This window comes from Phacochoerus africanus, chromosome 2, assembly GCF_016906955.1.
Source record: "Phacochoerus africanus isolate WHEZ1 chromosome 2, ROS_Pafr_v1, whole genome shotgun sequence".
Classification (NCBI taxonomy): Eukaryota; Metazoa; Chordata; class Mammalia; order Artiodactyla; family Suidae; genus Phacochoerus; species Phacochoerus africanus.
In genome coordinates, this window is record NC_062545.1 from 35,540,470 (window position 1) to 35,567,745 (window position 27,276).

Genomic DNA, 27,276 nt, shown 5'->3' on the forward strand with positions numbered 1-27,276 from the left:
GGAGCAGATTCTCTTTGACGCATAGCAGAACAGAAAGAGAAAATCTAAAGCTAGTGGTGGGGTAGATACTTTTAAAATTTCTCTGATCGTTGTACAAGTATAAATGTGATGAAATTCATTGAGTAATTTAAAAAAAAATCCTGTGGCAAAACAGACGCCAACATACAACACAAGGTATCATGAGAGGAATTCGAAGCCTCTGGTTCACTGAATGTGATGATGGCAACAAAACAAATATCACGTTCTGCTCAACCAGAGTAACACAATCCCCTACACTAAAGGCCTAACACGATGAAGAGTATCCCCCACAGCCAAGCAAAAACGACTTAACTCTTCCTCTCAAAGACTACTTGTCTTTTTCCAGCTTCAGAGTTTTCTTGCCCTGAGATGACCTAAGCTCCAACGGCTCAGAATTCAATGCAATCTGTCTTTGTACAAAAATACTTTAGTATTTATTATTCCTTTTTGGGATGTTGCCATGTTTGAGAAAATTTTTTTGAAGCATACAAAGTCAAGGAAAAGAATATACTCCCAAACTAGGAAGAAATTAGCACCAGACTCAGCTATCTAGGTATGTTAGTGTCTAATGAAAGAGGTGGTCAACATACAAGATCATACAGCTAATTTTCATAAAAGGAATAGAAACCATAAGAAATAAGAAATGGAAATGCTAAACTTCAACACAGTAACGGAGATGAAGAATGTCTATGACTGGCATATCAATATACTCATACTTGGCTGAGACAAAAAAAAAGTTGGTGAACTTGAAAATAGTTGAATAGCAATGACCAAAACTTAATGAACAAAAGATGCGGGGGTTGGGGGGGAGGGAAACAGAGAAAAGAGCCAGAAGAAGTATAAGTAATAATGACTCAAAATTTTCCAAAATTAATGACATATATAAAACTACAAACCCATGAAGCACAGAAAACCACACAAGATGAATAAATTTAAATATAAATACTTGGTGTATTATATTAAAGCTGCTGAAAACAAAGGACAAAAAGAAACTCCTGAAAGTATCCAGAGGGGGAAAAAACACACTTTCTGATGCAGGAGTTCCAAAATTCACTTCTTTGAAGTGTCATTACCCAATATGTCAATTTCATCTACATTACCCTCCAAACATTAGCTGAAAAAACTTCTTCATGGAGAAAAGTCAACCCATTTTAAGAGATTCCATTTCTTGGGGAGTTCCCATCGTGGCTCAGCACTGACTAGTATCTACGAGAACACAGGTTTAATCCCTGATCTTGCTCAGTGGGTTAAGGATCCGGCGTTGCCGTAAGCTGTGGTGTAGGTCACAGATGCAGCTCGGATCCTGGATCCTACGTTGCTGTGGCTATGGTGTAGGCCTGTGGCTACAGCTCCAATTTGATCTCTAGCCCGGGAACCTCTATAGGCCTCGGATGCAGCCCTAAAAAAGACAAAAAAAAAAAAAAAGGAGAGATTCCATTTCTTTATAATGCAATTGTATTCACTAGAAATTTCTCTTTTATGTTAGTTGAAACTTATACACCTGAAATGAGAACCTGTTAGACTTTGTCATTTCTTCTGGAACTTAGAGATATGTGACTCAGTGTGGAAGCTAATAGTTTTCATAGTCAGTAAACATGTTAAGCAAATGTACAAGTTTTTTCTTAGTCTTTGGTAAGAGATAAACAATGGACATCGGAAGGTTTTCCACCAGGGACCTATGGTCAAACAGTCTCTAGAAGCACTTGCAAGACTCAGTGTGTAGTTATAATCCTGGCTAAGACTCTTTACAGTGATGTAGTAAAGATATACAACTGAACCATAAGGGAAAAGACTCAGGCAGAGTCTGGAAGAATGCATGTATAGGTTTCCATGAGCTCTCTCCTTCCCATGAGAGGTCACATAGAGCACACTTTTCCCCCAGCAACAAATATGCAGCAACGTATGTGTGATGTTTCCACCAAGGGGTGCCCATTAAGGAGGCAATGCCCAAGATGTTTATTGGGGGCTAGTCACATAGGCATCCTCTGGTCTACTGGGGGCTACTAATGTGTGAATATTCCAGACTCCACAAGGAAGCAGGCAAATCTTGGCACAGTTACTCACCCTAGTCACTTAACTGTAGATTGAGAACTTTGAGAGCCAAGGGCGCAGATGCCGGCCAAGGGTCAACCTTGCAAGCAGGCTTTTATATTGATAGCAATCTCAGGTTTATTATGTAAACTTCTTTCTGCAGAAATAAGTAAACGCCCATATCTTTATATTCTTTGATGAAAAAGGTCAAGGCAGATGTGTAAGAGTGCACATCATTTAATAGGCATAAAAAGACAATGTAAATAGAACAGCATTTTTCTAAAAGTGTTTAAAATATTGACCTTTTCACCATTAACATTTTCAAAAACTTTTTTCAACTCTCATGTGAATAACAAACTACATCGATGATGTTATTAAACTAGGGAAACACCCTATTTTTTCATTATTCTTTTTTTTCATTGACATATAGTTGATTTAAAATATTATATTGGTTTCAAGTATACAATATAATGATTCAACATTTTTATAGATAATACTTTAAAGTTATTACAGAATAACTATATTATATACATATATTGTGCTGTACAGTACATTGTTCTGTACTGTGTATCTTTATTGATTATTTATTCTCTTCATAATAGTTTGTATCTCTTAACCCCTTTTCCCTAACTCCCCTCTCTCTTCTCCCTTCTCCCTTCTGGTAACCACTAGTTTGTTCTCTATATCTGGGGAAGCAGCCTATTTTCATTGGTAAGGCTTTCTCAGGGAGAGGCTATCATCCCTAGGGAAAAGAACAGCGTGTTGATGGGTTAGCATGTAAGCAATTACCATGACTTCCTCCATTTCCCTATAAAAGCTCTGCCACAACCCCAACCCCCAGCCCTGGCATGATGGCTTTGCTTCCTCCTTGGGCCTCTGCACTAGTTGGCTGCATTTCTGTTTCTTTAGCAGGAGCTTTCAGTCTCTCAGATCTGCATCCCCCGCTGTGGAATAAGAGCCCTGGTCAGTTCAGTGATTACAGGGTGGAGAATGGAAAGTATGTTATTGATCCCTGGGTATATCCTAAGAGAATGGGGATGTATAAAATCCTCTTGAACAAGACAGCCAGTTATTTTGAAAAATTTGCACCAGATAATGAATTAAATCTTTTTTGGGGATTGCCTTTGCAGCATGGCTGGCAATATACTACAGGTAAGAAGGACTCTTGTTTTTATTCTAATCATCTTCCAATATAACTATGTTGTAATTGGGAAATGACATTTGTATATACCATACCATGCTTTTGAAAGTTGGTTCTTTTCTTTTTCCTCTTTTCCTCTCATAAACATTATTTTTTCTGCTGTTTCTCCTTTTCTTCCATAAATCCTGCTGTGCTGCCTGTTTTGGCTAAAAACTGCAGTGGGGCATATGGCATAGTTGCAAACAAAAAAACTTCCTATCCAACCTATTGGGCATTCTACAAATACTTATGGTACTCCTACTGGGTGCCAGACTCTATTCTAAGCATGAGATGAATAAAACAGTTAAGAAGATATGCATTAAAACAAAAAGTGGGAGTTCCCGTTGTGGCTCAGTGGTTAACGAATCCAAGTAGGAACCATGAAGTTGCAGGTTCGATCCCTGGCCTTGCTCAGTGGGTTAGGGATCCAGCGTTGCCATGAGCTGTGGTGTAGGTTGCAGATGCGGCTCGGATCCCGCATTGCTGTGGCTGTGGTGTAGGCCAGTGGCTACAGCTCCAATTCGACCCCTAGCCTGGGAACCTCCATATGCCGCGGGAGCGGCCCAAGAAATGGCAAAAAGAAAAAAAAAAACAACAAAAAACAAAACAAAAAAAACAAGCAGAAAGTGGTGTCAAGTTAGTCTGAATTTCTTAAAGTTCTGTGATTACCTTATACATGGAGGTGAAGACTGAATGGGCTGATAGATCAATTCTTTTCTTTTCTCTTCGGCTGTGCTGCATGGAAGATGCCAGACCAGGGATCGAACCCGTGCCACAGCAGTGACAATGCTGGATATTTAACTGGCTGTGCCATAAAGGAAATCCACACTAATACTTTTCTGGAGTTCCTGCTGTGGCTCAGCAGGTTAAGAACTTGACACAGCAAGGTGCAGGGTAGGTTGCAGATGTGACTTGGATCCCGTGTGGCTGTGGCTAGCTGTTGTGGCTCCGATATGACCCCTAGCCTGGCAGGTGCGGCCCTAAAAATTAAAAAAAAAAAAGAAAAATCCTTTTCTTACTCTTTTATTACATTCACGTATTATGATGATGCCTGACTAAACTCACCTAACGATGGGCTTATATGTCTCCAGCCTTTTCTAAAAGCAGCTGTGGGGTGGGGTAAATAAATGTTTTAGATAGTTTCCCTGCCATCAAAGACCTTAGAGAACAGTTGAAACAGGAAGGATAGCAGAAATTAAACAGAGAGTAGTAAATAACAACTCTTGGTTAAAAGTTAAAGTGCAAAACAAAGGACACAGTGGAGTCAGCTGGACTAATCAGAAAAAAACTTGATTTGAACTGAGATTTGAAATGTGGATAGAATTTCACCGGGGAAATGAACTCTACTAGGGAATAAAGAAATGAACAAAAGCAGTGGTTCTCAGGTGTGGCTACACATTGAAAATAAACACTTAGTTTTCAAAAATATCAATGCCTCGGTCAACTACTAGAAATCCTATTCTGATTTAATAATATGACTTAATAAAATTAAGCTAAAGAATAGAACCTAGAAATGGCAAAGTATATGTGATTGAGTTTAAGGAGCATGTGCGTGTGTGTGTGTATGTGTGTGTGTGTGTGTGTATGTGTGTGTGTGTGTGCATGTTTATACAGTCTGAGGAATAATCAATCATTGCTTTGAGAATGATCAACGAAAGCAGAATAATTACAAAAGCAAATACTATTCAAAACAGATTATTCAAAGGTAGAATATTGTGGTGATGTTAGATAAAGAAAAGAAACTGGTTCTGAGATGGGAAATGAAGGGTAAAGAGTGATAGGAAGATAAACACAAGTCATCAGATGACAATGTTTGTGCATCTTTGCAAATAAAATGCACCTAGGTAAATGGCAATTATAACCAGCTTCAAAATGTGTATAATAAATAATTTGTCTATGCTTTTTGTCTTCTAGGCAGATTAGTTGATCCCAGCCAAAGGACAGACTGTGGCTATGAATCTGGAGATCATTTGTGTATCTCTGTGGACAGCTGGTGGGCGGGTAGGTGCCTTTAAATAGTAAAATAAGAAATAAACTTCCCTCAAAGAAAATGTTCAGCCTCATCTATTTAGGGACAGAGTCAAAACAAAAAAGAGTACCATTTCTCTGTGAAAAGGAATCTACTTCGTCATGCACCTTGTGGCCTTTGTGTCATATTCTAGGATGTAAGGGCCACTGTTTCAGCAATGATTCCTTAGGGTATAGTTCACACAGAGACAAGGAACTGCAAAGGACCATGACCTCTGAATGTCCCGCACACGCAGGTAGGTGGGAGGTCCCTCTGTTCAGAGTCTCCAAGATGAGGGAGGATGAGAAAGGAGAGAATAAGAAAATAATAGTTTGCCTCAATTTGCTCAGACCAAATGTGTTTAACTTTGAAACCGTAAAAATGTCAGAGATTAATCTACCACAAATCATTCTATAGATCAGTAATCTAAGGCTTTGGTCAGATATTTCATACTAGGATAATCAGAAGGTATTTTCTAATGCTTTAATTTTATGTTTCAGTAGTGAAATTTACTCACAATTTCTTGGAGATTTTCTCAATAATCAGAAGCAAGATACTTTTAATTTCGCTATCTTGCAGTGATACACATCATATATACCTTTACATATTTTTCTAATATGATACCAATTGGTTCTTTTCAAAGACCTGCAAGTAGTCATGACCACAAATCTAGAATTCAGACTTCTTTTTTCTCAGATTGATTTCTTAATTTGGAGCATCAGCTTGCCACCCTGGGACATACGACTGCATTCACAAATGCTTGTTTAAGGTGAAATATATTCTACATCACCAGTGGTAATCAGTGCAATAAGTCTTACAGTCAACTATGTCATAGTGTCTAAATCTGCTGAGATGAGTTCTATTTAGAGAGAAATTTTAAAAACCCTAATTGATTGTTAATTTAACTACCCAAAGATCTATTGCCAACACCTATCCAATATTTTTGCTTTAAAGATATAATGTAAGACAAGGACTTTGTAATGTCATGGTTGCACATTAAACCTGATCAGTCAAATAAAATACAAAATATCAACACTAGAACCACATTAAGATAATTTAGAAAAAAAATCACATTTCATGGCAAAACCTCAGTTAGAGGTGTTGTGTCATTCTGTGCACAAGTAGATCTCTTTCTTCCCTTTTTACATGATGCTTTGAACAACTTACTTTTTGTTTCAAAATATTTAGTCAACTAGTTTAATGCATAATTCATTTATGATTGTAAGATTATGAACAGAAGCATGTTAATGTATATGATCCTTAGAGATATTTCCAATTTTTTTGCAGTAACTTTTTTTTGTATGTTTTTGGATATTGAGTTTTTGCTTAATTGTTTACAGAAAAATATTCTCTATTATGTTTGTTAGTGTTTGTGGTAATTATAAGCATTTTGCTTTTACAGATATGAATTACTTTCTAAGTGCACTACCCTTCCTGGCTGCAGTTGATTCTGGCATAATGGGGATATCATCAGATAAAATCATGCTTTTGCCACCACCCAAGGATCAGACAAAGTTTTGTCTTAATATTTCCAGTTGTCAGTCATCATTTCCCAAGACAATGAGCAAGTGGAATGCCCTTTACAAGGTGCTTTTTATAATAAGCTTTATAATTTATTCTCTTAGGAGGGAGTAAAAAAATTTTTTTTGGTCTAATGCTTTTTCTTTAGCTTTTTGTGTGTATTATACAGTATAAAATGTAAATTTTTATGTAATTTATATTAATACATTATCTAACAGCAGAGCATTACAAGTCATGAACACCTTCTAAACTAATCCATTCATCTCACCTTCTAAACTAATCAATTCATCTCACCCTAATAAACCCTACATAAATGTGAGAGCACGTAGGATATCTCACAGACTGAAAAGATTATTTTGGTAAATGGAACCTTCAAGTCAATTGAACAACAATAGTTCAAGTCAATTGAACAACAGTACTTGAAAAAATATGATTATGGAGTTGGTTTTAGACCAATCAATTAACTTCTTTCAACTGAATTGACAAGTAATCACAAATAGGTAGAACTACACAATTATGTGGCAATGGAAACCAAATATTCAATGACCAAAGCAAAATACATTGGTTAAGTATAGACATGGGCCAAAATCAATGCCAAAAGATAGATTTACTAGCTCTATAGATTCTTAGTCCATTTTAAAAGATATGATTATGTGAAATGTTCTAGTAATTTCCACCTTTTCTTAATCTTAAATTTTGTGATAATTTCAATGGTGGTAGCAAGAAAAGAGCTGATAAACAAAAGATAAGGTCCTCTTGGCTGGTAAAAAATACTGACTTTTGGGAAAACACATGCAGTTCCTCTCTTATGGATGCATTCAATATGACTACTCATAATAGATAATTATAGTCTTTACAGAGTTTAAGTCACTGATGGCTTACACAAATTAATCCTTAAAACCAAAATTATTGCTAAATTGTAAGTGTGAAGAAAATTAAGTTTTGGGGAGAATTGTTATCATTGCTCAGACATGAATATATTTCTTTTCTTCATATAGCAATTGCAGTCACTTTCCAGCAGCTTTGATGACTTGATTAAGTACTTATGGGATGCACACATTTCAGCCTTGAAAGATGCTTACAAAATTTTTGAAGATAGGTAAGAATTGATCCTAAGTCATTTTAATTTAATACAGAAAATCATTTTGGTCTTATTTATGCCTTTTTACTCTTCCTCTAATGTGACAATCAATTTTCCTATTGAATATTATATTTTAATCCTTGAGGATTTTAATGGTGAGGTGTAAATATTTTAGGATAATCAGGCTTAAAAAGTATTTTACGAAGGGGCAAAAATTTGAGAAAAATATCTTGTACCAACCAATCAGCTAACCAACCATCAAATAAAACATGCAACCATTTTCTCTCTGTTAAAAAAAAGAAATTTTCTTTGTTATTTTTATCAAAGGTATATAACATATTAAGTACATACTTGGGAAATTCAGGTAGCATCAGAGCTTGCATGTGAAATATCCTAGAAGATTTTCAAACCACTCTACAGTTGCATTTAGAGGTATTATACACCTAGCTGTGAAGGTGTAAGAATGATTTGTGTTAACATGTGAATGGCACTGTATTAGTCAGTGTTCTTCAGAGAGACAGGTCCAATAAGAGATGATAGATAGATGATAGATGGATTAACAGATATAGATATATATATATAGTATAGATTTATTGTAAGAAATTTATTTTTTTTTATAATTTTTTTATTTTCCCACTGTGCAGCAAGGGGGTCAGGTTATCCTTACATGTATACATTATAATTACATTTTTTCCCCCAGCCTTTCTTCTGTTGCAACATGAGTATCTAGACAAAGTTCTCAATGCTATTCAGCAGGATCTCCTTGTAAATCTATTCTAAGTTGTGTCTGATAAGCCCAAGCTCCCGATCCCTCCCACTCCCTCCCCCTCCCATCAGGCAGCCACAAGTCTCTTCTCCAAGTCCATGATTTTCTTTTCTGTGGAGATGTTCATTTGTGCTGGATATTAGATTCCAGTTGTAAGTGATATCATATGGTATTTGTCTTTGTCTTTCTGGCTCATTTCACTCAGGATGAGATTCTCTAGCTCCATCCATGTTGCTGCAAATGGCATTATGTCATTCTTTTTTATGGCTGAGTAGTATTCCATTGTGTATATATACCACTTCTTCCGAATCCAATCATCCGTTGATGGACATTTGGGTTGTTTCCATGTCCTGGCTATTGTGAATAGTGCTGCAATGAACATGCGGGTGCACGTGTCTCTTTTAAGTAGAGTTTTGTCCGGATAGATGCCCAAGAGTGGGATTGCGGGGTCATATGGAAGTTCTAAGTATAGATTTCTAAGGTACCTCCAAACTGTTCTCCATAGTGGCTGTACCAGTTGACATTCCCACCAACAGTGCAGGAGGGTTCCCTTTTTTCCACAGCCCCTCCAGCACTTGTTATTTGTGGACTTATTAATGATGGCCATTCTGACTGGTGTGAGGTGGTATCTCATGGTAGTTTTGATTTGCATTTCTCTTATAATCAGCGATGTTGAGCATTTTTTCATGTGTTTGCTGGCCATCTGTATATCTTCTTTGGAGAAATGTCTATTCAGGTCTTTTGCCCATTTTTCCATTGATTGATTGATTGGCTTTTTTGCTGTTGGGTTGTATAAGTTGTTTATATATTCTAGAGATTAAGCCCTTGTCGGTTGCATCATTTGAAACTATTTTCTCCCATTCTATAAGTTGTCTTTTTGTTTTCTTTTTGGTTTCCTTTGCTGTGCAGAAGCTTTTCAGTTTGATGAGGTCCCATGGGTTTATTTTAGCTCTAATTTCTATTGCTTTGGGAGACTGACCTGAGAAAATATTCATGTTGATGTCAGAGAGTTTTGCCTCTGTTTTCTTCTAGGAGTTTGATGGTGTCCTGTCGTATATTTAAGTCTTTCAGCCATTTTGAGTTTATTTGTGTGCATGGTGTGAGGGTGTGTTCTAGTTTCATTGCTTTGCATGCAGCTGTCCAGGTTTCCCAGCAAGAAATTTATTCTTATAACTGTGGAAGATGGAAAATCTATAATTTTCAAGCTGATGTCCAAAGTGAAAAGGCTGCAGCTGCTGAGAATCAGGAAGAGCCTATGTCCCAGTTTGAAGGCCATCAGCCAGGAGAATTCTCTCTTATTCACTAGAAGATTAACTTTTTGTTCTTGTCAGGCTTTCACCTGATTGGATGAGCCCTATCCACATTATGGAGGACAAGTTGCTTTACACAGTCTATTGATTTATATGTTAATATCTTCCAAAAATGCTCTCACAGAAACACCCAAGATAATGTTTGACCAAATATCTGGGCACCCAAGATCCAATCAGGTTGGTGCACAAAATTAATGATTAGACACTATCTAGCAAATGGAGTCGACCCCCAAGAATGAAGTATGGGATAGAAATTTGGGTATATAGCCGAAAACAGGAACAACGACGACAAAAAAAATCAGGGCTTTTGGCTGTTATATAAGCAAATTTGTAAATCCAGGCAAGAATGTTAGCAACATCATACTCCCTTGGTTGTTGTCTGTCTCATGGACGCCATCATCCAGTAAGGTAAATAAGCCACCTGATTAGCAGATTCACAGCACATTTTCACCTCTACTTATTGGCTTCAACAACTAGGTATTAAATTGGGCAATCCAGTCATTGATAAACTCAGTTTTCTCATCTTTGAACCTATAATAATAATAGTACATACTACATGGGGTAATTTGGGGGATTAAATGAAATAGCTATGTATCATGCTTAACATACCACTGTCATATGAAAAGCATTAATAAAATACTATCCTCACAACAAGAGGCAGTAGAGGGCAGTTGTAAAGAACATGAGCTTTAAGGCCAAATTGCTAGGGTTTAAATCCTGACTCTGCAATTAGATGTGTGGCCTTGTGTTGCACCAGTGTCGCCCCCCCCGCCCCCAAGAATGTGAGACACAATCAACAGCTGTTAAACCTCAGTGTCATATGATATTATGAGTTGATTGCTCACATGTCTGAGGCTCAGATGAGAAGTTCTGCTGATTTTTCCTGAGCTCATGTCATCTTGGCTGATTCTGATTGGCTCCATAGTGGTGAGGGGGACGTTCTGTGCCACTTGTCTCTCATTCTCCATTGGGGAAGCCCAGGTGTTTTCCATTGTGAAGACAGAAGAGCAAGAGAGAAAAATCAAACGTGAAAATGCATTTTAAGCTTGTGAGGTGTCAAGTTGGCTAATATTTGTTTTTAAAAATTTTAATTGAAGTGTAGTTGACTTAACAGTATTTTGTTAGTTTCACGTGTACAGCAAAGCAATTTGGATATACGTTCTTTTTTTATTCTTTTAAATTCTTTTTTAATTTTTTATAGTTTATTACAAGATATTGAATAGTTCCCTTATTTATCTATTTTATATATGGTAGTGTGTATTTGTTAATTCCATACTCTCAATTAATCCCTACCTCCCACTTCCCCTTTGGTAACCATAAATTTGTTTTCAAAGTCTGTGAGCCTGTTTCTGTTTTACATTAAGTTCGTGTGTACTTTTTAGATTCTGCATATAAATGATATCACATAAAATTTGTCTTTCTCTGTCTGACTCACTTCACTTAGTATAATGATCTTGAAGTCTATCTTATTGCTGCAAATGACATTATTTCATTCTTTTTATGGCTGAGTAATATTCCATTGTATATATATATCCCATCTTCTTTATCCATACATCTGTTGATGGACACTTAGTTGCTGCCATATCTTGGATATTGTAAATAGTAATTCTGCTAATACGTTATTGGCCGAATAAAATCTTATGGCTGAGCCAGGACAGGAAATTACACATCCTTCTTCCCTGGCTTTTCTCACCATAGCAGAGGAGGGGCACTGGAAAATGACATGTCGAAAACAGGGACATAGAGAGTATTGAAGAATTGAGGCTGTGTTTACAATCTGCTACTGCCTGGGGAACTTCCTTAAAATATTATGAGCTACTTTCTTGAGGTAAAAAATATACTAGAAGTTGTTTATTTACATGAAACAATATTCTGTGTAGTCTACATATGCTTCAACAAAACTGTGGTCCTGGATCCTCATATTGGCTGGTACATGTATATATTTTATGTTTTAAAATACATTTTAAATTAAATGAGCCTTTTAAGGTTTATTTTTCTTTTTTACTTGACCACCTCTTAAACTACTGGTTGAATGGTTCAACAACACATTCAACCAAATAATTTCAAAGGTTTCTATTGTATTTCCCTTGTGCTCATATGCTCTCTATATCCTGATCAGTTGCCCTCATCCCTTTCCTCCTCTCCTAGTGTTGTTGGCTCCCTTGCAATTTGGTTACTCTGCTGTTACTAGGGCTATGTGGCCATTGGTCAAACTCCTTATGAATTTACATTACCTCTAATCTTAATTTATATTCTGCTGTGATGTGACTCAAGATATTCGTCTATGAATCCAAATCAAACTCTTCTCTCGCCAAGTGTCTACTGTATCCAGCCTTCCACTTTTGCATGCTATGATTTGCTTGTCATTGACAAGCACAATGCAAGCATTTTCTATTTAATAAACACTGCATATGATCTTTGGAAACAGAAAAATAGAATACAACCTGATTCTTTGAACTTTGAATATGATCTAAAGAGAAAACAAACTTTTAATTTTATGTATAGTAGAGCTTCACATATAATATACAGGAGGAGGTATATAGAGGATGAGAAAATAATTGAGTCCACCTCAGGCTGGAAAAATTTGTGAAGGAGGTGACATTTATGATGTGACAAAAGAGAAGATAGCTAGTGAGCAAGATATAGGGTAGACAGTATTTCAGGGGGAACAACTCTCCCCCTCAAATTGTTCACATGCTTAGACAGTGAGTGGGGACAGGAGGCATGAATTATACAGCTATAAAATTATTGACTACACCCTTGGTCTTTCCATTGTAATAAGTTTTTCCCCAAATAGATGAGAGAGTTTGGCTTCCCAGCAGATTTACTCCATCAGAAAAAAAACCATGTATTCAGAAAATCAGACATATGTCTCTCTAGGATGCTCAGTGTTTAGGTTCCTCCTGATTTCAAGAAATCAACATGTCTGAATCTAGCAAAACTCTTTTCCTGGAATCTTTGATTTTTATCTGCATATTTCTGTTAGTTATGGTCTAATAGCTGGTTATTATATGATTTCCCAGTATAAGGAATCTCGTTAAAAGGGATAATAACTCAAAATAAAATATAAACAATTGATGGGATAATCCTTTCTAAATTCAAATTTTTAATTACCTATATCTTCAAGGATAGATGCTCAAGTAATCACATTCTAAAACTAAAAACTACATTCTTGTTTTGTTGGCAGAGGTGATCTTTTCTAGAAGATGACAAGGCTGAAATTGAGTGGACTAATTATAATTGCACATGTTTCCACTTGTCTTTTAGGTTGGAGTATTATTCTAAACCAGAAGGAGATTTTGGAAGAGATTGGTGTGTGTCTTTGGACTATTTAGCTGCAGCCTACTTTCCTACAACATTTATTACAGTAGCTGAGTTCCAGAAGGCCCTACCACCACGAGTCCTTGTTGACTCAGATAGAGCCCCCTTCATCAGTAACTTTACCGACCTTCAGAACACCGTCTTGCTTGGTCTAAATCTTCTTCACCAAGTGGATGACGCTACAGGTAAAGGCCTTAATACCTTAAAGAAAACCAATGTTACGTTGAATCGATAAAGAAGCCAGGCTTATACCAGAGATATATATTGTTATAACACATCCTCTCAAAGAAAGTCATGATTTTTTATGGGTATCCCTTCCACACATTTTGGTCCTCCTTTCCATTCATGGCTTGTCTTTCCTATGGGTCTTGTGGAGCTGCACCCCACAATCCTGCAATCCTTGCAACTGCCCAGCTGTGTCAGTAACAGAAATATCAGCGATTTATTGGACAGGAAATCTTACGAGCCAGAGGCAAGTGTTCTGGATGGACACCCCATGGTGGTACCACCGACAGCTGGCAGAACACCGCAGCAAACTTTGCTACACAAGGGAGGAGGAGGCTATCAGTTATAATGGACATGAGGTCAGAAGGGCTCCTTGGTTTCCTGGGGGGACTTCTGGAATACTCCTCCCCACAGTACTTTGGGTTGGCAACTGATGTGAGGGTGTCCGTTTCCTATTGATGACTGAACAGACTAGAGTCTTTCTGGTCTGAGGGATAGAACCATCATTTAATGAGGGTTGGGCTGATCACAGAGGTAGTTACTGATTAAACTTACAGCTTAGGAGAGGGAGATAATCATGCATAATAAAGTGAGGATAAGGCGGGGCCAGTCGGGGCGAAGGATGTACAGAAAGCAAGAGGGCAACCATCTTATGCTTATTGACCCATGAAGCTTTCAGATTACCTTAAGTCTAGTTTTTGATCTACAAACCCAGATATAGTATTTTTTTGTTCTTTTTGTTATAGTATTCTTTTTAAAAAATCTATTATCACTTTTAAATTCAGAGGAGAAAAAAAGAGAAAACCTGCCATGATGCATGAGAAAACTAGCAAATTGATTTATGTGAGCTTCCTCCATCTAGCCTTACTAGTCAGGGCAGAAGTATTCCCCTTCAGCCCCTTAATTGTAGGGTTTCCTAGCAAAGTGAAGACCAGAAGGAATTTTTTTTTTTTATTTTTGTCTTTTTGCCATTTCTTGGGCCGCTCCCGCGGCATATGGAGGTTCCCAGGCTAGGGGTCGAATTGGAGCTGTAGCCGCCAGCCTACGCCAGAGACACAGCAACACAGGATCTGAGCCACATCTGCAACCTACACCACAGCTCACGGCAACGCCAGATCCTTAACCCACTGAGCAAGGGCAGAGATCGAACCCACAACCTCATGGTTCCTAGTTGGATTTGTTAACCACTGTGCCACAACCGGAACTCCCAGAAGGAATTTTTAATGGCAAGTTTGAATTACTACATCATCCCAATTTTCCAGACATGCTCTTATGCAGTAAACCAAACTCAAAACGTAATTAAAATATTAGTACTTTTAAAATATAAAAATGAATCTGAAAGATTTAAAAGCAAACATTAAATATATAATTTTGAAATCTTATTTATATTAACAAACCCAAACATTTTAAGGGTTTTATGCAATTGAAGTTTCTTCTTGCTCCAGTAATGGTTCCAGGGCATGTTCTTAGTCAGTGGCAGATTTCCTTCATACATATGAGTAGCAGACTGAAGATTTTACATCTGTGGTTCTTGCAGCCCCTGGCTTCTATTGTCTACATTTCACCAGCAGAAAAATACTATAGTGTTAGAGGAAGCCTGGGCATGTCTTTCTCTTCATCTCATATTCTATTGGTATGAAATAGTCACATTGTCCCATATCTGGATGCAGGGGGCTAAGGGATTAAATTGTTGCTTAAGAACTACCCTTGTGTGACAGATCTACACCATGAAAGGAGATACATGAATTTTAGGAATCACCTACCTACCTCTGCCAAATTTTTACATAGCATAATTGTATTGTAGACCTGGATCACATATGCTGGCTTTTTCCTGTTAGGACGTAATGAAAAACTGAGTCAAGCGTTGGAGGTCCTTGAAAACTTGGAAGCAACATAATACTGCAATATTTTATTATCAGATTTTTTTATTTTACTTAAACTTAGCTTTGGATTTAATATGTGGTTTTGATTTTCTTTCTTTGTTTTCTTTGGGGGGGAGAGAGGGAGAGAGCATACCTGTGGCATATGGAACTTCCCAGGCTAGGGGTCAAATCAGAGCTGCAGCTGCCTGCCTTCACCACAGCCATAGCAATGGGGGATCTGAGCTACATCTGTGACCTACACCACAGCTCACTGCAATGCTGGTCCTTAACCTACTGAGCAAGGCCGGGATTGAACCCACGTTCTCATGGGTTTGTTATTGTTGAAATACTGTGGGAACTCCAGTTTATTGCTGAACCACTCCGGGAATGTCCTTGGCTTCATTACTGCTGCACCACTATGGGAACTCCGGTTTTGAGTTTCTTTCACAGGGAAAAAAATGGAGATTAAATGTTGAAAACTACTAATTAAAAAAAGTGAATCTTGATATCCTCATTGCTTAGATAACATATAACAAGGCATTTATTATTATCTAGCCATTATTCTCATAGCCAACCACTCTTTACATTCCCACTGACCTCAGAATCTGGTCACAGTGGCAAATACCTTGGAATTTTCAAATAGGCAGAGAACAGGGGAAAATAGATATATTAAAACCAAAGCAAATAAAAACAGTGATATTTGAAAATGAGCATTTTTAGTTAATTCAATTGAAATACACATTTACACTCATAAAAATCCTTTCAAAGTGTTATTTAACTACTTTTTAGTCTCTGGAAGTGTCTTATGATGCTCTTCACAAGGAACCTTAGTTAAATTCATTGAATAAATATGTAAAATCAAATTTATCAGATTTCAAGTTATTTCTTTAACATTTTTGCTGTTGATAAGAATTGGCAAGGAGTTTTAAAATTTCTAATTATGTAAAATTCTCAATCACATCTCCATCTACAATGGCATCAGCTTTTAATCCTTGACTTCATGTATTCTATTAATAGAGAACTCATAGTAAAGTTGAGGGAGCTCCAGTCATGGCTCAGTGGTTAACAAACCCAACTAGTATCCATGAAGACACAAGTTTGAGCCCTGGCCCCTCTCAGTGGGTTAAGGATCCGGTGTTGCTGTGAGCTGTGGTGTAGGTTGCAGACACAGCTCAGATCCCACATTGCTGTAGCTCTGGTGTAGGCCGGGAGCTACAGCTCCAATTCAACCCATGGCTTGGGAACCTCCATATGCAGAGGGTGTGGCCCTAAAAAGACAGGAAAAAAAAAAAAAGCTTGTAGAAAATTTTTCCCCATAGGTGGTATTTAAAATAAACAATGAAGACTAAGTACAGGTCCAAAAGTGTCAGAAGCTGGACTCAAGTTAATAAAATTCAGAGTGCTTTAAAAATTTATTGAATTTCATGTTTCTAGGCTGAGGCCAGCCAGCCCCTTCACTACACGCATCCTGACTAAGAAGGTCATTGCCTCATCCTCTTTTCTTTTTTTTCTTTTTTTTTTTTTGTCTTTTTGCCTTTTCTAGGACCACTCTGGCATGTGGAGAGGTTCCCAGGCTAGGGGTCAAATCAGAGCTGTAACCGCTGGCCTACCCCAGAGCCACAGGAACACCAGATCCAAGCCGCATCTGCAACCTACACCACAGCTCACGGCAACGCCAGATCCTTAACCCACTGAGCAAGGCCAGGGATCGAACCTGCAACCTCATGGTTCCTAGTTGGATTCATTAACCACTGAGCCATGAAGGGAACTCCCTCTTATCTTTGAATAGGGACAACTATTTGCTGAAGTGTCATGTGTGAAGAGGAGGGAGAAAATGAGCTTGGACATCTCAAAAAGTTCAATTCGGATAGGAGACTCCTGAACTTACCTCCCTCCATGGACACACCAAATTTGCATACAAAACAATTACTTCTGGAAGGAATCCAGAAATTAGCTGAGTGATATCAGATGAATGAGGTAAAAAACAAAACAACAACAACAAAAACCCACATCGAAACAGGAGGAAGAAGAAGTGTCACAAACCCCACCTCTGGCACAGTGTCACAGATATGGGAGGGTTCTTTCAACTCCCAGCTTCTTCCTGGGTAGTAAAGGATTTGGATCTACATTTGGCATCTCAACTTTTATATATATACCTGAGATATAAACCACCCAAAACATCTAACTTTAAAAGGCAACAGGACTTGCACCCAGAAGACCCACAAGACTAAAGTGAACTAAAAGATACTTGTTAAAGGGCTTGTGCAAACTCACTGTAGTAGACCTTTTAAAGCCCAGAACAGAGGCAGAACAGAGATTGAAATGAGCCAAGTCTTTCCATAAAAGAGGTCTGTTTGCTTATCTTAATAGCTGCAGATTGAGGGACAGGCTTCTAACTGAACACACATTAAGGGGCTAGCTCCAGTATTCTCCAGAGACTGGATTCCAGTGATTGCCATCTTTATACTCTCCTTCTGCCTTACTCTAGGTTGTTGATTTCTCCTGTAAAGGAGCTTATGCACACATCTAGAGCCCTACTTTTTTTCACTGCTGCCATGCAGGGAATATCCCTGAGTATCTGACTCTGGTCTCCAGTGAAGCTAAAGTCCATTGGTTTCACAGGACTATAACAAACAAACAAACAAACAAACAAAAAGCATTGTCTGACGATTCAGCTTACAATCAGCCTTCATCTAGGTGCTACATGAGATCTTCCTTTGGAATACTCACAAGTCTTGGCATACCCTTAATTACTGGGAGCCATTATGAACAAAAAAATTGCTTGGACAATCACAAAAAATTGAGAAACAACAAAAAGCTGGGTCAAGATTGAATGATAAATTTCATCTCCTATATGAGGCCAATTCTTCAAGATGGAGAAGGGTGGCTGTTTCATATAATGTGTAGAAGTCATCATAGAAAGTCAAGAAAAATATAGACAAAAAGGAATATTTCCTAAATGAGAAGAAAACCCTACTGGAAAAGAAATAAATGATTCCCTGATAAAGAGTTCAAAATAATCGTCATGAAGATGCTCACTGAGGTCAGAATAATGCATGAATAAAGTAAAACTTTAAACACAGAGATGGAAAATATAAGAAAGTACCAGACAGAAATCACAGAGCTGAAGAATATAATAACTGAACTGAAAAATTCAGTAGAGGAGTTCAACAATAGACTGTTGAATGGAAGAAAAGATCAATAAACTCAAAGACAGGGCAGTAAAATTCATCCAGGAAAGATAGCTTAAGGACATATGGGACAACATCAAGTAGTCCAATATTTGCATTAAAAGGGCCCCAGAAGGAGAGGTAGAAAGGGGCAGAAAACTTATTTGAAGAAATAATGGCTGAAAACTTCTTTAGCCTAGAGAAGGAATCATATATCCATAATTATGAAGCCTAGAGACTTCCAAATAAAATGAACCTAAGGAGACCCATGCCCAGACACATTATACTTAAATCATTAAAAATTAAAGACAAGGAGAAAATCTTAAAAGCAACAGAAGAAAAACTACTTGTTATATACAAGGGAACCCCCATAAGACTGTGATCAGACTTTCATATATTCAAAGTGCTGAAAGAAAAAAAGCATGCCAGACATAAATACTCTACTTGACAAGCTGTCAGAATTGAAGGCAGCTTTTTGCAGACAAGTGAAAGCTGGAGTACAACACCATAAAGAAGCCTTACAAAGAATGTTAAAGGGACTTTCAAAACTTGAAACAAAAGCATACTAATTAGTAATAGGAAAATGCATGAAAATATGTCTCATTGATAAAGGTGGAATACAGTTAAATTCAGAATAATCTAATATTGTAATGGTGGTGGGTTATTTATAAATCTAGTATAAAGGTTAAAAGACTAAGGTAGTAAAAAATAACTGTAACTATAATTATTTGTTAAAGAATGCCCAAGCAAAAGATGTCAATTGTGACATTGAAAACATAAAACTTGGGCAGATGAGCATGAGAGTAAAAATGTAGAACTTTAGAATGTCTTCAGATTTAAGTTTTAGACTTAAACTAGCCTGTTATAAAGATAATATATTTTATATAATCTTCACTGTAACCACAAAGCAAAAATCCATGGTAGATACCAAAAAGGTGAAGAGAAAGGAATCCAAGGATATCACTATAGAAAATCATCAAATCACAAAATGGTAATAAGTCCATACTTTTTCTCTCTCTCTTCTTTCTTTCTTTCTTTCTTTCTTTCTTTCTTTCTTTCTTTCTTTCTTTCTTTCTTTCTTTCTTTCTTTCTTTCTTTCTTTCTTTCTTTCTTTTTCTTTCTTTCTTTCTTCCTTCCTTCCTTCCTTCCTTCCTTCCTTCCTTCCTTCCTTCCCTCCCTCCCTCCTTCCTTCCTTCCTTTTTGGCTGCACATGCATCATGTGGAAGTTCCCCAGCCAGAGACTGAATCTGATGCAACAAATGTGACCTATCTGCAGCTATGGTAATGCTGGATTATTTAACCCACTGTGCCAGGGATAAAACCAGTGCCACTGCAGAGACAAGCCAAGTCATTAACCCACTGTGCCACAGTGGGAACTCCTCTGTACCTTAAATAATTACTTCATCAATGGATTAATTCTCCAACCAAAAGACATAGATTGGCTGAATAGATGAAAAATATGGCCTAACTGTATCCTGCCTACAAAAGACTCACTTCAGCTTTAAGGACATCCAGACTGAAAGTGAAGGGATGGAAAAAGATATTCCATATAAATGGAAACAAAAAGAAATCTCAGGTAGCTATACTTATATCAGAAAAAAATAGGCTTTAAGATAAACATTGTAATGAGAGACAAAGATCATTACATAATGATGAAATGTCAGTCTCACAGGAGGATATAACATCTGCATAAATATTTATGCGTTCAACATAGGAGTACCTAAACAGTTAAAGCACATATTAAGAGATCTAAAGGGAGAGATAAACAGCAAAACGATAACACTATGAGACTTCAATACACAATTTTTATCAATGGATAGATCATCCAGAGAGAAAATCATTAAGGAAACATCTAGGAATGAACAGTATTTTGGAGATATATTAGAGTTTGCAAACCACTGACCTAATAATGAATCAAAGCCATTTTTGTCTGACACACAAATATAAATATTTAAAACTTAACAGTACTTGTGAAAATATAATAATTATAACTTATATTTATTATTAAAAAATCTAAACTTCTGATACTTTCCTAAAAAACAGTATGGTGGGTCCACATTTCTACTGATAATGAGAGCAAAGCCTTAGGTTGGCTTCTTGTAGCCACAGGGGTGACTTCCCTGGTCACCACAGCAATGCATGCATGTTTGCATTACCTTTATCTTTTCCATAAGTTGTACCAAAACATCTACTTAAGTTCTTTCCTTAGTACCATTCCTTCAAATAAAGTAATTTGGTACCAACAAAAAAAGAAAGCATATCACCAAACTCCTGAAGTTAGGTAGTAACTATGTCTTCTTGAAATAGTTTTTTTAGCCACATTACTACTAATTTTTTATATTTATCTGATCTCAAACATTTATGTTACCTTCCTGGCCACTATGGACATTGTATTTTCCAGCTTTCAGTATATGTAATGATTAATGTCATATATATGAGTAAAGCCCTCAAGGAATGAGTACTGGTGATTGAGAGGGATCAATAGACTTTTTTTGTCCCCACCTAAAATCAAAACCAGTGGAGACAGGCAAAGGAAGGAGTGAATGGAGGTGCAACTTCAGCTTTAATACTGGAAAACAATTAGAGAATATGACTCAGATGTGCAGCAACAATGTTCTACATTATCATCTCAGGCACTCAAGGAAAGGGCACACAAGGAAAAGTTCGCAGAATAGGTCAGTATCCCAGTATCAACTTTCTTACTAGCCTAGAAAAAAGGAAGAGAAAAAGAATATTCTTGGGACTTCAGTAGATTTTGCTCTCGCTAATTGAAAAGCATAAATCAGATGCTCTCACCCACCAATCAGGTAACATGCTATATCTCCATGGAAAGGCTTAAAGGGTGTTTATGAAAATAGTTCTTCATGGAAATTAAGTATTATCCTCCCATCCGCAAGGAGCCTAAGAAGACAAAGAAGTGTACATGGGACCAAGTATTCTGGATACTTCACCAAACTGCTACCTCTTGTACATCAACAGATCTAACCGAGATCTATTTCTTCTTCTCAAAAATTGTTTTTAAAACTCTAACTTATTTTCTTTTTATTTAAAATAAACTTGAATTGTTGTACATTTTACTGGTTTATTTTTAAGTATATTTAATATAGTCAATATATTTAATATATTCAAATATATTCAAAGTCTAAGTGACACATCAAGTGAAAATAAAGCTATTCTTTATCATCTTTCTTCACTTATATCTCTTGGCCTTTCAACAAATTTTAAAAATTCAGTCTTTGGCGCAAATTTATAGAATTAAAAAAAAATACATACAGCACTGCAAATAAATGAATAAATAAAACCTTGTTTGCACAAATGAAGTCATACTCACTGCTCTGCACTACACTTTAAACTAGAAAATTTTCATGGACCTTCTTCTATAGCAGGACATATTGAACCAATTCATTCTGTTTAAATGATACATAGCATTTCATTTAATGAATATACCATAACTGTGAACATTTTTTTCTGTTATAATCTATTAGCAATAATACAGCAGTGGCATTTTATGTATAATTTTGTTGCCATAACTTCTATTTTACCAATAAATTTTTAGAAAGGAACCAAGTTACTGTCAGTGGGTCATATACTGCCAAATGGTATTCAAAAAAATTTTCAGGTGTTTACATTTTTGTTATAAACTTATAAATTAAAGTCCCTGTCTTTTCCAACCTACTATCATATAGCAATTTCTATAATTTTTGTTAGTGTGTAATATAGAAAATTCTACTTCACTCTTACATGAATTTATAATTCTTTGAATGTATTTGTGTGCTTTTCCCAGTTTTCTGGCTAATTACTTATATTTCTTATTGATTTTTGTATGAGAATCTGGTCAATTAACTTTAAATTTAAAAACTTTGTGTATAATTATAATGTAATGTTTTATTTGCATAGAATTTTGTAGAGAGTTCCAAATGTGGCTCAGTGGAAATGAACCCGACTAGTATCCATGAGAAGGCGGGTTTCAACCCTGGCCCCACTCAGTGGGTTAAAGGATCTGGGTTAAAGTTTGCCGTGAGTTGTGGTGTAGGTCACAGATGTTGCTTAGATCCCATGTTTCTGTTGCTGTGGCATAGGCTGGCAGCTATAGCTCAGATTGGATACATAGCCTGGGAACTTCCATATGCCATGGGTATGGCCATAAGAAGACAAATAAAATAAAATAAATAAATAGAATTGTGTTTAAACATTTTAGCAAGTGGGTATATGTTTAAATTTACATGTAATTATTTTATCTTTTTCTAGGTTCACTGTCTTTGGCTGTATGGAAAATTTTAATGAAGACAGAGGTTGCAAGGAAAATAGCTCTAAAGTTTTTTGAAACAATACTTGCAACATTCCAACATTTCTGAAAAAGATTAATGAATTAAATATGAGCAATTCTGACTGAACAACAGTAATTTCAAAATTGAACACTATCACAGTCATATAATTTAGAATTTCAATGGGAATTTAGTAAACAAATCCATTCATCCAGTCACTTGAACAAGTTAATGGTTCTCTTAAAAATAAAATGCTTCGAATACTCCAGTGTCAAAGCATAAGTGAATCTTCCTTTAAGTAGTAAAGGCAGATGGAAATGATACATTAAAACTCAATTCCTAACACAGACAGATGAAGATAGCACCTTTAAAACTGTTATCCTGTTTAGCTTAATTCACATGAGTTAAGAGCTCTGGTTCCAAAGTGAAAGTATGTATGTAATTAGATTTTTTCTTTCCAAAAGTTAAAACTAAGCCATGTGTTGAAAGCATGTTTTTCATTCCATTCCATTTCGTTTATTTTAGAAATTATTTTCCTTTTTTTCTTATATTGGTAAAGAGCCTTCCTGAGAAGCAATGTTGGGTTTTTAGATCAACACTGCATAGTGATTAGGAAAAAAAGGTCACCTTCTTATTATTCTTTTTGAATAACACGTATTATTCAATGGGACCACTGTAGGTTTATGTGTTTTTTTCAAAAAGTTTAATACTCTGATCATTGTTTTGCAGCAGTAAGTCTCCTTGTGTCTTTCACTGTGAAATGCCATTATTGTTTGAATCACATTTTGGCCGAATGGTGTTCTGTTCTGCTACGCTCTATGGGCATCACGGAGGCTGAAAGAGAAGGGAGACTATTCTTCCCAATGGAGCTTATACTTGAGTTATTGTTTTGACATCCAGGAAACTTGCCCCTGTGAGGTGGTTGGAAAAAAATGTCTGTAATGCTTGATCAAACTAGATAGATTAGTTTCCCATAAGAAAAGGACACTACAGAAGACTAAGAAGCTCTTTTCCCAGTAGTTTATATGTTTTTAAACTTAGTTCAAAACTCAAAATGCTCAGTGGTAACAAACCCCATAGTATCCATGAGGATGTAAGTTCTATCCCTGGCCTCACACAGTGCCTTAAAGGATCTGGTGTTGCCATGAGCTATGGTGTATGTAGCAGACGTGGCTCGAATCCCACGTTGCTGTGGCAGTGGCGCAGGGTGGCCACTAGAGCTCCGATTAGACCCCTGGCCTGGGAACTTCCGTATGCCATAGGGGCGTTAAAAGCAAAAAACAAATGAACAAAATGCAAAATGAATCTGAAGGCTGCCTCCACTCTATATCACTTGGCTTTTGTTCTCACCCCCTTCTTCTTCAGGCAGTTTTTATTCTCATTTTATTCCTTCAATGGAAAACAGCACTTTGGTCCCTCACTCAAATCTGTGTTCTCTGTTGGCACCCCATGTTTGGAATTTCTCCTGTTTTTCCTTGATTTCACTCAAGTAGTTCTCTGATTTCCATGATCCACTTCCCCTGATTTCCAAGATAAAATCTGGCTGACCTCTCAAACTTATTGTCAATTTAATGATCATCATCTTTTTCTCTATGCTGCAATCTCACTTTAACTCATTATTGTGACTCTGTGTAAAGACACATTATTATGAAAGGCCTGTGTTAATTTTCAGGGACTGAATACGTGGTTTGATGCATCTCTGTCTTTAGCAGCCTGGACAAGATGCTGACTCCCATACTTTTGATCATACTGACGATGACACATAACTATTTTTTTTTTAAGTCTGCAAAAGTCATCTCCCTCTTATGTAGATGTCAAAGTTTTAAAATCTAAATTTCCTATACATATTGCTTCATTCTTCCACACCAGTGCTCTCTAGCAAACTGACAAATATTTAAGTATGTCCTAGAAAGGAGAGCTTTTTATAATTCTTTGCAATTCTGTGTGAGTGCCTAAATTAATTTCTTTTAAGAAAATTAGGTGTATAAATTGGACCACAGTTTTCTCCCCATAAGATCAAGATGTGTGGAAATAATGTCATGAGTAACAGGCATGAAGATGTTCTGAGAGTAATAAATAGTCATTTTTCTGAATAAGAGGCATCTTGCTTCCTGTTAAAAATTGTACATACATGGAATAATGAAATACAAAGCTATATACATATATATGAAATAATTCTTGGAGACGAGGGAGATTTTTAAGGACATAGAGTTGGTGGGGATAGCGGTCATGTTGACCAAACCATATCTCCAGTTGGGCAATATCTGAGATGACTTTGTCTCCCTCTAAGGAAGGAAGATGTTTGAAAGTTTGAAACAAGCAGCCCTGAACGGGACTTTTGGTTTTTCTCTCTAAGGGGGGCAAGAGCGTGATTACAGATAACCAAGTTAGTGTTAGGTTGTGCAGAGAGAAAGCATAAGATGTTCATTTGTTTGTTTTCCCTCTCCAGGCTGGAGGAGTCCAGCAATCCCAATAGCTGGTATCAAGATTTGTATGGATCAAAACATTTAGTGTCTGGGTCTTGGGAGGTTTTTTGGTTGCACTGTCTTTTAGATGATAGAAAAAAAGGTTAAGTAGCTCAAAAAGCTAATGAAGGTCTTTAAGTGGGCTAAAAACTATAAGGGGCTTGCTCTGCTTACCCTTAAAAGTAAAATTATCTTCTTATTATTACAGAGACAGGTACTCCGTGCCCCTTTCAACACTTGCTCTCCCTCCTCCCTGACCCCAGCTTTTCCATGAGGCTCCCAGAACCCTAACAGAAACCCAGGGCTCTACATATGCTGAGGAAGCCCAAAGCAAGGAAAAACTAAAGGCTTTATAGCTCTATAGGATACATGCCCAAATCATCAGTCTCAAGTGGAAAAGGAATGATGAGCAGAGGTGGCCAAAGGCATGGAAGGTGGAAACCAGGGTACCACATACGGTGGCAGAAAAGAAGAGCTCCTGAGATAGAGCACTCCTAGACACCAAGAAGGACACAGATGAGGAACCAAAGTGGGAAAATCTTCTCCAGGAGCTCCAGCCATCATCTCATATAGCTTAGCCCACCTGCTAACTCCTGCTTCCCTAACTCCCATAACACAGTCTCTTAGAAGGGTGATTGGATTCCTTGATATGCTAAATCAACTGATAACAGATCAATTCATGAGAAACCAAAAAAGCACATGGGATTAGGCCCCAAAACCATACTTATATGGTCACTTTAACCTTTCTTTCTTTATTGTAAATTCTGCCTTGTCTTATCACTTAAATTCAGTATTATATAGGGATGCAATCACTGCTGCCAGGATAACAATGAAAATTTTCTTTTCATTCACCTTCTTATAAATCATTGCAACAGCGTACTGTGGTTTTAAAATAATTTCTAAAAAGTTATCAGTAACCTACAGCAGTCCATCCCAAATTCCATACAAGCAGTGTCATCTTTCCTAAACAAAGTTTAACTTGCCAACTTCTTCCTCACTGAGAGTAGTCCAACACTCCCCAGTTCTCTAAAGGAATACTTACAAAATGTTATTTTGCATCTACTATAGTCAATTTTTCTTCCACTTAATATTCCATTTTTTTCTTCCACTAAATCTTCCATTTTTTTCCTCCACTTAAATGCTTTACTTTTTCTCCATTCCCTAATGATTTTCCTAACTACAGGCCAGCCATTTGGTCAAATGTTCCTCAACTTGGTTGTCTGATGTTTATTCATAATTAGATTTAGGTTAGGCATCTTTGGCAGAGATATCACATAATAGATACTGAGTTCTTTCAGTGCATCAGGTGGTATAGAACCCAATTTTAATTTATACCATTGTTGATAATGCCTGTTTGGTTCGCTTGATTAAGGTGGTCTGCCAGATTTCTCCAATGAAGTCATATTCTTATCTTTTTAATATTAATTATATATTTATATTTTGTTTTTATGTATTTTATTTTATGTATTATTACTTATATTTCATGTTTGTTACATTTCTTTGCATTTAGTATTTACATGTTATACAAGTTTTATGTTCTATATATTATATAGAACATATACATATATAAGTATATGTATGCATAAGTATACATTCCATATACATGTTATAGATAAGTATACATTCCATATACATGTTATAGATATATATTTGGAAGGTACTTTAGTGGAAGGTTACTGCTCATGATGAGAAACTGACATCTCAGCTAATGATCTTAGTGCTTTTCTAAATATGGGAAGATGTGAGAATCTGTGTTTGTAAAATTTTCTTCTGAAAATACCAAACTGAGGGCCTGTTATTTCAGTTTTTCCTAAGCACAGAGTACCTCATTCTCAATCTGCATCTTGAATTCTTTCCAGGGTATATTGTAGGTCAGTGACTACAGTGGCAAGTGACATTGCTTATTAGCTAGAGCTACAATTGTTTTTCTCTGGATAAAAAAATCAAGACCCAACTATGTGATATGAAACAATATAGAGATAGAGGTAAACATAATATAAAAAGACAATGTAATTAAGAAATTTATATGGTAAGAATTCCAGTCTCTAAAAAT

The 27,276-nt window shown here is 36.6% G+C and overlaps 1 protein-coding gene across 1 annotated transcript; it reads left to right on the top strand.

Annotated features, from left to right (window-relative positions):
- The first annotated feature begins 2,896 nt into the window (after positions 1-2,896).
- On the top strand, positions 2,897-23,026 carry LOC125115163 (protein LEG1 homolog). Its single transcript, XM_047759022.1, has 6 exons — positions 2,897-3,201; positions 5,144-5,230; positions 6,640-6,824; positions 7,757-7,857; positions 13,183-13,421; positions 22,742-23,026. The coding sequence occupies exons 1-6, from the start codon at positions 2,898-2,900 to the stop codon at positions 22,846-22,848; spliced, it is 1,023 nt and encodes a 340-aa protein (XP_047614978.1). The 5' UTR covers position 2,897; the 3' UTR covers positions 22,849-23,026.
- The last annotated feature ends 4,250 nt before the right edge of the window (positions 23,027-27,276 follow it).

Bases quoted from the DNA above. Each gene is read 5' to 3' on its own strand.
- LOC125115163 (XM_047759022.1), top strand. From the start codon at position 2,898: ATGATGGCTTTGCTTCCTCCTTGGGCCTCTGCACTAGTTGGCTGCATT. The intron at 7,858-13,182 runs GTAAGAATTGAT...CTTGTCTTTTAG, and splicing joins TACAAAATTTTTGAAGATAG to GTTGGAGTATTATTCTAAAC. The intron at 13,422-22,741 runs GTAAAGGCCTTA...ATCTTTTTCTAG, and splicing joins CCAAGTGGATGACGCTACAG to GTTCACTGTCTTTGGCTGTA.